The sequence below is a fragment of the Cnephaeus nilssonii genome, assembly GCF_951640355.1.
Source record: "Cnephaeus nilssonii genome assembly, chromosome: 12".
In the NCBI taxonomy this organism is placed as follows: domain Eukaryota; kingdom Metazoa; phylum Chordata; class Mammalia; order Chiroptera; family Vespertilionidae; genus Cnephaeus; species Cnephaeus nilssonii.
In genome coordinates this window covers 35,793,854-35,806,852 of record NC_137083.1, presented here as the reverse complement: position 1 = coordinate 35,806,852, position 12,999 = coordinate 35,793,854, and the positions used below count along the sequence as shown (strand labels likewise).

General features: G+C 32.8%; 1 protein-coding gene across 1 annotated transcript in view; it reads right to left on the bottom strand.

Annotated features, from left to right (window-relative positions):
- Nucleotides 1-12,999, bottom strand: part of SEMA3C (semaphorin 3C) — a 174,460-nt gene that overhangs the window by 66,759 nt on the left and 94,702 nt on the right. Inside the window, exons 5-9 of the mRNA XM_079785392.1 lie at nt 12,769-12,888; nt 10,142-10,232; nt 5,483-5,602; nt 3,926-4,068; nt 49-163 (exon numbers count right to left, since the gene is read on the bottom strand). Of these exons, the coding sequence (XP_079641518.1) occupies nt 49-163; nt 3,926-4,068; nt 5,483-5,602; nt 10,142-10,232; nt 12,769-12,888 (589 nt within the window). The remainder of the gene's footprint in view (nt 1-48; nt 164-3,925; nt 4,069-5,482; nt 5,603-10,141; nt 10,233-12,768; nt 12,889-12,999) is intronic.

The following is a 12,999-nucleotide window of genomic DNA, read 5'->3' as shown; positions in this document are numbered from 1 at the left end:
ACTTTACAAAGTCTCTCCCACACGTTTTTCAGATTCACATCTAAGTACCTAATTCATCGAAGTGTGTTTCCGGGCCGTCTTCATCAGTTACCGAGCACACCAGCCTCGCTTTCAGGAAGGTGGTCCACTTGTTGACAAGGCTACGCAGTCCACCCGTGTCGTTCTGAAACCGTTTTGTGCACACATTTCAGTTTGCTTAAGTAAATACTGAAGTCTATTACAACTTGTAGTTGGGGACTTGTAATCTGAAGGATGACTATGTTAACCATATTAGAATATCAATAGTTAGAGAGGAATATTTAAGATATATAGTATGTTATAAAATAGCCACAGGTTATATATTATTCTTCTTCTACAGTGTTGTATCAACTGGAACTGTTTTAAAAAAGAATTTAATGAATATATTCCCGAAAGCTTTATAAACATAACAATAAATGATGGAAATATTTGTGAAATGTTACAGAACATAGGTAATTTAATATGCCTTTTCTTTATACCTCATTGTCTCCAATACGAATATTATTGTATACAGTGAGCTTGCAGATCCTACTGTGGTCATCAGAGTTGATTTACACTTAACACCAAATGGCCCCCAATAGTTCTAGTTTTCTCCTTCATTTCTGTGTTATCCTTTACTCCTCAGTATACCTAATCAGATGCTTTAATATACATATTTCCCCAAACAGGGCAGGGAAAATGGCCTTGGGATCATACACCAATAGTCTCTATTGATAACATGTTTTTGTTTTTGTTTTCTTGTTGTTTTTTTTCTATATGCCCAGCAGCCTTCCACTTTCTGCTGGCTTTGCCTCCTTACTGCAAGTGATTGAGAGGCAGGTGAGTTCCACTATCAGTGGAACAGTATAATATTGAAAAGTATTTTAAACACTAAATTCTTTAAGAAATAATTCTGCACAAAGGATGCTAATCATAAATGTCAGGAAAAGCCTGTAAAACTCCTATATGAGTGGACATCATGATTTTTTTGAGCTACTATACATACTTACTGTTCAGATAAAAATATTTTGATTACTGTTTATATTTTATTAAAGCCTTCCTTTATATTTGCTATTGTAGATAGTTCCTCAATAATTATCTTTTAATGAATTTTCCCTATATTTTATTCACAATAATTGTTCTGTTTCTTTCTGTAATATAAAATTTAGCTATTTGCAATACTAATACATTAAATGAAATAGCAAAATTAATAAAAATTATTTATATGTATAAACCCACAACCAAAATATTTCCTTGAATTAAACTTTATGTTGAAATATGGTGTTTATCTTTTTTTTTATTAAGGTATTATATGTGTACATATCTTACCATTGCCCCCCCCACCCCACTCCCATACATGCCCTCACCCCCCAATGTTTTGCATCCGTTGGTTATTCTTATATGCATGCATATAAGTCCTTCGGTTGATCTCTTATCTCCCCCACCTCTCCCTAACCTTCCCACTGTAATTTGACAGTCTGTTTGATGCTTTACTGCCTCTGTATCTATCTTTTTGTTCATCAGTTTATAATGTTTTTTATAATCCACAAATGAGTGAGATCATGTGGTATTTTTCTTTCATTGACTGGCTTATTTCACTCAGCATAATGTTCTCCAATTCCATCTAGGTTGCTGCAAATGGTAAGAATTCCTTCTTTTTTATGAGAGATGTGAATAAACATTAAGTTCAAATATCCCCTATTAATATTTTATTAATTTATAATAGTAGATAATAAAAGTAGAAAAGTAAATTATTGGAAAAAGAAAAAAATATTACTTAACTTAATTTTTTAGTCTTTCTTCAAATTATAATAGCCAAAGCAATCTTGAGAAAGAAAAACAAAACTGGAGGTATCACAGTCCTAGTTTTCAAGCTATAATATAAAGCTAAGGTACTGGGTAAAATAGACAAATAGATCAATGGAACAGAATAGATAGCCCAGAAATAAACCCATGCATATATGGTCAATTAATTTATGACAAAGGAGTCACAAATATAAAACGGGGGGGGGGGGAATCAACTCTTCAATAAATGGTGTTTGAAAAATTGAACAGCCACATGTAAAAAAAAAGAAGGAAGGAAGGAAGGAAGGAAGGAAGGAAGGAAGGAAGGAAGGAAGGAAGGAAGGAAGGAAGGAAGGAAGGAAGGAACTGGACTACTTGCTACACCATACAAAAAAGTTAACTCAAGCCCTATCTGGTTTGGCTTAGTGGATAGTGTGTTGGCCTGCAGACTGAAGAGTCCCGGGTCCATTTCCCGTCAAGGGCACATGCCTGGGTTGTGGGCTTAATCCCCAGTAGGGGCATGCAGGAGGCAGCTGATTAATGATTCTCTCTCATCATTGATGTTTCTATCTCTTTTCACTCTCTCTTCCTCTCTAAAATCAATAAAAATATATTTTAAAAAAGTTAACTCAAAATGTATTAAAGACTTGAAAGTAATACCAGAAACCACAAAACTCCTAGAAGAAAATAGGTTATACAGGACATATAACATAGGTCTTGGGAATAATTTTTTAAATTGACCCAAAAAGCAAAGTAAAAATAAACAAGTATAACAACCTCAAACTAAAAATCTTCTGCACAGTAATGAACACTATCAACAAAATGAAAAAGCAACCTACTGAATGAAAAACTATTTGTAAATCATATACCTGATAAAGGATAGTATCCAAAATATATAAAGAATTCATACAACTTAATAGCAAAAATTCAATTAAAAATAGGCAGAAGATCTGAATAAATATTTTATCAAAGAAGACATAGACATACAGATGGCCAACAAGTTCATGAAAAGATCCACAACACTGCCAATTATCAGGGAAATGCAGATTGAAACCACAGTGAGATTATCACTTCACACTTGTTAGAATGGCTGTTACTAAAAAGACTAGAGGCCCGATGCACAAAATTCGTGCAAGAGGAGGCCTTCCTTCCCCTGCTGCTGGCACAAGCTTCCCTCTGGCACCTGGAACCTGAGCTTGCCTCGCAGCCCTGGCTTTGTCTGGAAGGTCGTCCAGAAGGACATCCAGTCTAATTAGTGTATTATGCTTTTATTATTATTAAGAAGATAAGAAATAAAAAGTGTTGGCAAGTATATGGAGAAAAGAGAACACTTGTGCACTTTTGATGGGAATATGATTTGTTGCAACCACTAGGAAAATAGTGTGAAGGCCTGAATGGTGTGACTCAGTGGATGAGTGTGAACCCATGAACTAGGAGGTTGTGGTTTGGTTCCTGGTCAGGGCACATGCTGGGTTTGCAAGCTCAATCCCTGGGTGGGGCAGTGTGCAGGAGGCAGCCTATTGATGATTCTCTCATCATTGATGTTTCCATCTCTCTCTCCTTCTCCCTTCCTCTCTGAAATCAATAAAAATATATTTTAAAAGAAGAAAATAGTGTGAAGATTCCTCAAAAAATTAAAAATAGAACTATCAAATAATCTAGCAAATCCACTTCTGGTTATTTGTCTGAATAAGTGGAATACTAATTCAAAAAGATATATGCCTCCCTCGTTCATTGCTACATTATTTATAAGAGCCAAGAGAGTGAAATAACCTCAGTGTCTACCAACAAATGAATGGATAAAGCAATGTGGCATGTAAACACAACTGTCAGGGAAATAATACTCTCCAGCCTAATCTTATTGTTCATGATAATGTGGATTCGCATTATGCTAAATGAAATAAGTCCTACAGAGAATGACAGATATGTATGATCTCCTTTTTATGTGAGATCTAAACAAAAGCAATAAAACAGCTCATGGATACAAGAACAGATCAGTGGTTGCAAGAGACAGAGTGAGGTGTGGTAGAAGTGGTTAAAATGGGTGAACTCTGTTTTTATTTTTGTTTTGTTTTGTTTTTTTGGGGGTTGGTTGCTTTTTTTTTAGTTTAAATAAATTGAACTTTAAAATGTTAATACTTACAGGACATATTCTAGCGATCATGGAATGAATCTGTTTTGTACTTCTGCTATTGTCAGTCAGTTTCTCCTTGAAGAAAAAGTAAATCTTAGCATCGTTTGGATCAGTTCCATCTGGGATGACATGTGCATCCACAAACATAGGCTCTGAAAAGAAATACGAAGACTATAAATATATTCATGCTAAAAACTCATTTACTGTTCATCCAAGTAGACCACAGACACATGGCTTCTCCATCTTTGGTGTAAAACAATAATTTGATTTTCATAGGCAAAAAGTATAAAAGCAGTAATTGTATTCAGCCAACATACCGCATTTCAAATGTCAAGTGCCACAAAATATAGTTATAATATGACAGCTCAAACTATTTTCCTCTGTCTACCATATATTCTGGAAGTTCAGTAAATGCAAAAAAAAAATCTTTGTGCACTGATGAGTTTTAAAAATTTGAAAAACTATTCTACCAGTTATTTCCCTTGGAATCTGACAGTCAGTCATTTAATGGGGGGGAAAAAAGGTTTGTTTTTCAAAGTGTGGTTTTCAATCTAGTGCATATAAACTCAAATTCACTGAAGCAGAATGGAATGAGGAGTGGGGAGTCCAAGATCTGAAAAACACATTTTTCTTAAAATACAGTGTATGAAATAAAAGGAAAACTTTTCAAGGAAAAAGTGACGTCATTGGAAGACATAGAGGGATTCCTTATTTCAAGAACAAAACAACTTTTAGGATATTCTATTTCCAGATGTACCAGAGGAATAATCTGAAGTAGAAAATGGACAATCAACGCTTTCTTGTGCTGGCCTATCAGTGAAACAAGATGCTTTACTGTGGTGATTCATGCTTAACTGTGCAATGTTAAGTGAATTGCCAAATTTAGGGTGAGCTAGAAATTTCCCCCAGGGTGAAATGGCAAAGACCTCCGTGGTTTCTTACTCCTCTCAACAATAGGAACTCATTGAAATTGTGCATTAAAGTCAAATGAGCACCTTTCATGATGTGAATTCCATGTGATCCCAAGAACTGGAGGCAATTGCATACTGATAATCATAAAGTTATCATACCTATGATTTCTATTAAATCTTAGTCAAATTATGAGAAAATAATATATACCAGTTTTATAATTTAGACTCTAAGTATAAAACAAATATAGTTTCTGAATATACCCTATTCATTTTATCTGTCATAAATTTAGGAAACTTTTAGCTTTGACATTATTAAAACATACAATCTAAATGTACAAATAGCATATTTAATTATAATAGGTTACACTTAAACAATTAGGATTTTGTGTACAAGCATGTATGATGAACATCACTGTCACTTTTTAAATTTATATATTCTATAATAATTGTGTGGTGATTAGTAAAGAGTTAGCATATGACTATTTCAATTATTTATTTATTCTAAACTTTTAAAATCATAAAGTCAGAATTACTATTACTGACAACATGGCACTGTAATTTTTTTAAACCATTTTTACCTAATTTTTATTATGGAACTAAGCAAATTAGTCTAAAGCATAATTCTAAAAAAAACATGTATAAAATGTTTTCTTACCACTTAGCCATTTTGAATTGTGTTGATCAGTTCTGACTGCATTCCTCTTAGTTAAACTTCGAAAAATAGCAGCATCTGTCCCCATAAAATCTATATACATTCCAGAGAAAAGTTCTTCATCTATAAAAAAGAAATTGTCAACACAATGTAAATGTTTTTTAAGGCTATTTTCAAAATCAAGGAGAACTTAATTAGATGAATACACATATTACAGTGTTTATAATTGTTAATTGGTTTACATTATCCACCAAATAAAAAGTTGGATAAAGTTTAATCTGGTCTCATTATTGACTGTATGGTTACCAAAATGACTTTATTCTATGAAGAAATAAAAATTCCTTTGCCTGTACTTAATAAATACTAAATGCCTATGTTTATAGTGTGTATCAGAAATGGCAGAAATACTATATGTAACATAATATAAAAGATAACAGAATGGCGTAATTATTACTTTGTTTTAATAATGTAAGAGTCAGAAAACTTGCTTCGTATTTTGGGCAGTAATTAACAAACTGGGAATTAGGACTAAGTCATTTAGCTCCCTGAATCACAATCTTTTCATCTGTAAAATATGGGAATTGAATTGTGGTTCTCAAAAGTCCTCACCACATATTAAAAATTCTATGATTATACTAAATGGATTGAAATTAATAGTTATTATTATTATTATTATTATTAATTATTAATGACATAGAGGCAACATTAAAATTTGTCAAAATACTATTAATGATATAATAATTTCATCATTAAAAGTATACACTTTGATTTTCAGTGCTAGAAGGTTTCTATAAGGTAATCAAAGTTCTGTATTTTCATTTGCAAAACAATATATTAAAATTATAGTAAAAATATAATATTATGTTAATAAACTACATATGGCTTAACATATTAAGCCATGAGAAATAGAATGCAGAGACAAGAAAGTAAAGATATTTTTAAATTAAATTATCATTATTGATAGCAAAAACAGATATTTTAATCTGTATATACATAACATTTAGTTTATCCATATTAATTTTTATGCTAGGAAAGAGAGTACATACTGAATGGGTATGTGTGACCCTTGAGAATAAAGCAGTAGCTAAATATCTATTTAAAAGAGAATAAATTTTATCAGGTCTGTCCCACTAAACCACCATGCAGCTGTGCTCTTTGACTACTGTTCTAGAATTACTTCCTGGCTACTTTCAGATTGTGGTCATTGGCAGAACTGGAACATTTTGAAGCACTCTAAGCTCACTGTTTAGTAACAAGCAATACCAACTGGCCCAGGATAGAATGAAGAATGGAATGTTTTTAATATGTGCTCACTAGGTCATGAAACGGACCCCTACAAGTTAGCAATTGGGTATGGCAGGCATTGTGTCTCCAATGTGGCTTCCTCGTAGGGGTCTAAAGCCCATGGAAATTGATTATAGAGACAGAACAAAAATGTGCAAGAAAGTATTTTTGAGTGGTTTAGTTTCTTTAAAATTGTGTGGGCATTTATGAAGCATCTACACAAGTGTTCTGTAGATACAATGGTTGTTAAATTGAAATAACTTAGCAATTAATCATTTCATACTGTAGCTATACCCAGTTACCCTCTGAACAGTGGGTTATAAAATCCTGTTATATAACAGACTGACTAGCACAGCTATCAATTATCATCTCTGTATCCAGGAAGGAAAGAATAAAGGATAAGGGAGGATGGTGTATGGTGCAGAGGGCTGATTCTAATCCTATTATACACCACCTTATTAGTTAGGTCTTAAACATTACAAAAGCTTGCATGTCTGACTGACTTCATTTCCTGTCTTAAATTCTCAATAATTAGGAATAATAAAGTGCCTGCTTTATTTTGTATAATAAATATTTAATTAATGTCACTTTGGGACGAATTTTGAGAATAGGGTATTTTATGAAGGATTTCTTTGTAGGACTTATGCAAAGATAAACTTGTGCCTTTTCTCTTTAATCCAAAAATATTTTGCTTTCCAATTGCACTTCCACTACCAGAAAAACATATGGGGTTTTTGATCAGCTCTTTAAAAGATATCATCTGATGTCTTTGTTGTGCTACAACAATAACTAAAAATAGCAAAAGAACACTAAACATACATATTTGGTTGGATGTCACAACTGCATTGTGAAATTTGGAATTAAAATTCACAATGTTTCTTGACACTTTAGTAGAAATACTTTAACAAATATGTGTTATTTAGTGGATTACAGTTGAACAGAAATGATCAAACACTGTATAGCAAAGTGAGAGGACTATACAGATCTATTATACAATATTGGAGATGACAATGGAGATAATTTTAGAGAAATAATCAATAAAACAAATAAAATTATAAATATAAGCTTATCAAGCTTCCTGCTAATTTTGGTTTCAGTTTTTCTTTCCTAAAATATATTTTTGTTGATTTCAGAGAGGAAGGGAGAGGAAGAGAGAGATAGAAACATCAATGCTGAGAGAGAATCATTGATTGGCTGCCTCCTGCACACCCCATACTGGGAATTGAGCCCACAACCTGGGCATGTGCCCTGACAGGGAACTGAACCATCACCTCCTGGTTCATAGGTCAGCGCTCAACCACCAAGCCTCATCAGCTGGGCTGGTTTCAGCTTAATGAATTTCAGTGATAGTATAAATTTTAATTTGATCAAAGTATTAAAAGGTAGTATAGAAACATCAGCATAAGAATTAAAGTCTCAGGTTCTTATAAAATGAAGGCCAATAATTAAATTAAATTTTGTAAAAAAATCCAATTCTCTAAAGGCAAAACTAGTAAATGGCTTATCACAGTTTAACACTAAGATTCATAATGCCTTGTTCTAACACTTATTGTTCTAAACAATATTTGATGAGATAAAACTACAGTATTAGTGCTAACTAATCTTTGAAATTTATTTCCATAGCATTTAGATTGAAATGAATGAAAACTCTATATATTTAACTAATATATATATTAGTTATTTCCATTTCATTCATTACATATATATATGTAATATTACAATTTCTAAAGTCTTTAAAAAAAAGACTTTCTAAGACACTGCTCCTATTAAATATTTAGAAACTTATCTGAAAAGCCCTTGCATAAGATATATTTGGATATCTTGTGGTTTCAAAGGTTTCTAATTTTTTTGTCCTAATTATATACTTTCATTTCCTCCTTGCCCAATTTGAATGACCATATGGAAATAATTCACTGGATAACTTCCAAGGTCACATTTTAGTCAGTGCTAGATGTACCTGTCTTAATTTAGTTTCCAGATAGGAATAAGACGTGTTGTCTCTTTAAATGAATCAAAGTAAAGCATTTTGACCACAATAATTATTTTTCCACCTGTTCTCTTGTCAAATGATATAATTTTACTACTGGCAATACATACAGAAAGCAAACAGGGGAAAGTATCTACTGTATAGTTGGCACTGGGATCCTAGATTTGTTCTTACAGTCAATTCATGTTAAACCAGACATATTCTAGAAGTGTCTTAACTAACCAGAAGGGAATGTCTTTTAAGTGAGTTTTAGAAAGGCATTCGATGATTGAGACTCAAAGACATTGATTTGTCAACATACGTAGCAGCAAGCAATTGGGCCTGCTTCTTAACTGATATATTTTATGGAAAATGAGAAAATAGAAAAGTGATTTTACCACCAGCTCTTGTTTTAGTATATCCACTTCTAGACAACCCATAGCAATATATTTGGTTAACTCACATACTTTGTTAGTCTTTCATCAGGGAGTAACATCATTTTTAATAATTTGCAAAAGATTACTAAAACATGAGGAAAGTGGGTATATTTAATACTAGAAAAATAACTACAGGAAACTTTGAAAATTACTTTATAATATATGTTAATATCCTATATAATAAAAGCCAAGCAACCGAAATGGCGGAAAGACCAGAACAATCAGAGACCAGAATGACCACAGCCCATCACCCTGGCCGGCCGCCCCCCAGTGAGCAGTTAGGGGTGATCAGGCAGGCAGAGGCAGTTAGGGGCGATCAGGCAGGCAGAGGTGGTTAGGGGTGATCAGGCAGGCAGGCAGAGTGCTTAGAGGCAATTAAGCAGGCAGGCAGAGTGCTTAGGGGCAATCAGGCAGGCAGAGGCAGTTAGGGACAATCAGGCAGGCAAGCAAGTGGTTAGGGACGATCAGGCAGGCAGGCAGAGTGGTTAGGGGCAATCAGGCAGACAGGAGAGTGGTTAGGGGCGATCAGGCAGGCAAGCAAGTGGTTAGGAGTCAGCGGTCCCAGATCGCAAGAGGGTGCAGGCCGGGCTGAGGGACAACACCCCCCTTGCACAAATTTCATGCACCTGGCCTCTAATACATATATAAATATATATATATATATATATATATATATATATATATATATATATATACACATATATACACATATGCATGTTTTTTTGTAAATTGTTGACTTGCTCTAGGAATGACAGCATTGTTGTGTTCGATGAAAAAATACATGCTTATTATAAATATTCCTGAACATGAGAAACTAAAATTTCTATTTTTCAGCATAAACCTTTCTTCCTATTATTTTACTGATGTACTATCATCCATACAATTATCAAAAATGGGCATACCATGTCATGAATATTTATCCTTAATTTCCTTTTTATTTTCTATTTCTCACTGTCTCCTTTATTTTTCACTTACTGATCATAACAGATACTGTGTTCACATTGGGGTTGAAAGAGCAGCGTCCTTTTCCAGATTCACACTTGGAGTCAATCATGAAAACTTGGTCCTTTATTGTAGATAAAAATTAAAAGATAGTAATAATGAAAACTTTATATTTAGTTAACCAATTGTTCTTCAGTAAAACAAAGCCTCATCATAAATAATAAGCTTTCTACTTGGTTGCTTATACCTTCCCAGTTCACTGTATTAAGACCTTGTTGGCCTGTAGACAAATGCATCTATAAATTACAAACTAACCTTAGTAGATCAAATTCTCATCCTATTACACTCCCCATAAAGCTGATCGAACACGTTTTCCTCAAAGCAACATTATTAAAAACCACTTGAAAATTAAGAATTATTGTTACCCCGAATAACACAAGTTGAAAATTGACCAAAAGCAGAACCTTGTCCATAGAGGAACAATGTGTATAATAATAATATTATAATATTTCCAAAAATAACAAGACTTTTTTAAATATAAAATTTTGTTACCACTTAATTTTGTTATGTACATCATTATACTAAGTTAAACAATAATTCATGATTTAGATTAAAATGTTTTATTATTTATTTATTTATTTATTTGACCATCTACTCTGTGCCAGCACTGACAATACATTCGGGGTACACAGTAAACAAAACAGACAAACATCTTTGCCTTCAAGTAATTTATAATATACTGAGGGAGAATATAAATGGGTAGATATAAAATATGAAGGGAATAAATATATAAAATATAAAGTCTGTTAGATGATGTTCAGTGCTTAGGAAAAGCATTAAGCAAGGAATGGGACTAGGGAAGCCCAGGTACTATGAGCAAAGAGTTCAATTTGAAATATAATGATCAGTGCAGCTTCAGCGAGAGGGAACATCTTGTTGGTATACTTATCTTTTTCTAGGTAAGTTAGTAAAAACGACTACTAAAATTCTAAGAAAAAGATTATCACTTTTGTTGGTTGCATTAGATGATGGCAGTCCTTAGGTGTCAAGCTAAGGATTTTCAAAATTATCCTGAAAAAATTGCATTCCATATTTACTATAGGTATGTATATAAATTCAATATTATGATAAAACCCTTTGATGTGACGACCAAGGAAAGTATTAAAAAGATTAAAATTCATAACCCTTTCCATACTTAAATTGACTCTTAAATGTTCACATATTAATGAATAGAAATGCTTCCCCTTTTAAACAGACCTTTTGAAGTGAGACTATAGCAATTCATATTTGGTAAAGTGATTAACATGTATTCCATGCTGGTTTTCCAAAGATTTGTTTTATCCTGACTTTTGCGTTTAAGCCTTGAAGTGCATAGTGGGCAATTTGTACATGGGAAAATGCTCTTATTTGAAACGTGTGCTCAGAAAAGTGCTATGCTATTGGTGGCCTCTGCAGTGACTGCGCCGTCTTCAGTGAAGGGTCTGACAGATTGCAGCTGTCTAGGGCAGTAGTTTATTTATCAGTTGATCACAGGCATGTGGTTCTAATGACAAGCTCAATGCAGCCAACTGTACTCTTCCAAGAAGCATAGCTTTACATTTCTTTAAGAACTTTAATATTTCATATGTTTTGAACCACTTGGAAATGCATCAATATGAGGTCAAATGATAATTACTCAGTTATTTTAAGTGATTTTTAATTCAACAAAAGATATATAAATTACATACATGAAAAAATTAATAATAAAGGAATACAGATTATTCAATTATATTCATACTAAAGTAGATTAACCTTTGTTAAAGAAAAATGAACCTAAGGTGTATCAGTAGCAACATTTAATCTTTTTTTTACAATTCTAATCTGTAAAATTGAATTAAGACATTAGGAACTGGACTTTCTAGGCTTAAGATGCATAATAAAACAAAGTAAGATATTATGAAATAATTCAGTTTTTAAAATACTTATATTTAATATGACGTGTTTGACTAAAAGAATCCGGAAAATCTCTTTGGGGCTAATGAATTGCTTCCTTAGTCAATAACTGTAAACTGGGATAAACACAGTCTTAAATATCACAGGTGAAGTTGAACCAGCCACATATTTGACTATACATTAGCTGTATATTTACTATCAGAAGATACTTTTATTCACAGACTCCCAAATCATTTTAACCAATGTAAGAAAAAGGCTAGAAAACCCTCGTAGACCAATGTTACTCTAAATGAAAGTACAATTTATTAATTACATAAAGTTCTCTTCGGCTGGCACTTACAGATGTGTATCTCATAAAAGTTTATTAAATTTGAAACATAAATATGAAATTATTTAAAATAGATCTGAGAAAGTTAATGTATAGTATAATATTTCTATAATTTGCATTAATATTATCAATACCTTACATTCTAAGTAATTATGAAACCACACTATTTTTTCCTTTACATTTTGCAGCATTTCCATTCAGAAATATATATATGTTTAAAGGCAAAAGGCTGTATTTAAAGTAACTTGATGGCCAGAAACAAAATGTAATATATTTTGTGTTTACTGGCCTCGAAACTTTTTTATGACTATTGACATTTCCAAGTTTTTACTCTAAAATACAGTTTTAAGTGACCTTTGACACTAAGCAGAACTAAGAATGAAAAAAATGTTACACTCACCTCTGATCTCCTCCCTCTGTTCAAATAAGTACAGACTGGGCTGAAAGCACCACTCCCACAAACATACAGATGAGTGCGGTTGAAAGCCTGAATTACACGGACGAAGTTCCCACAACCATGCTAAAAGAATAGGTAAAGAAGTGCTTAGCAACGATTTTATTGCTATTACTAAGTATTACTGTGAAACTTTGCTTTTAGTGTTTCTTTCTACTCTAACACATTTAGTTGTTC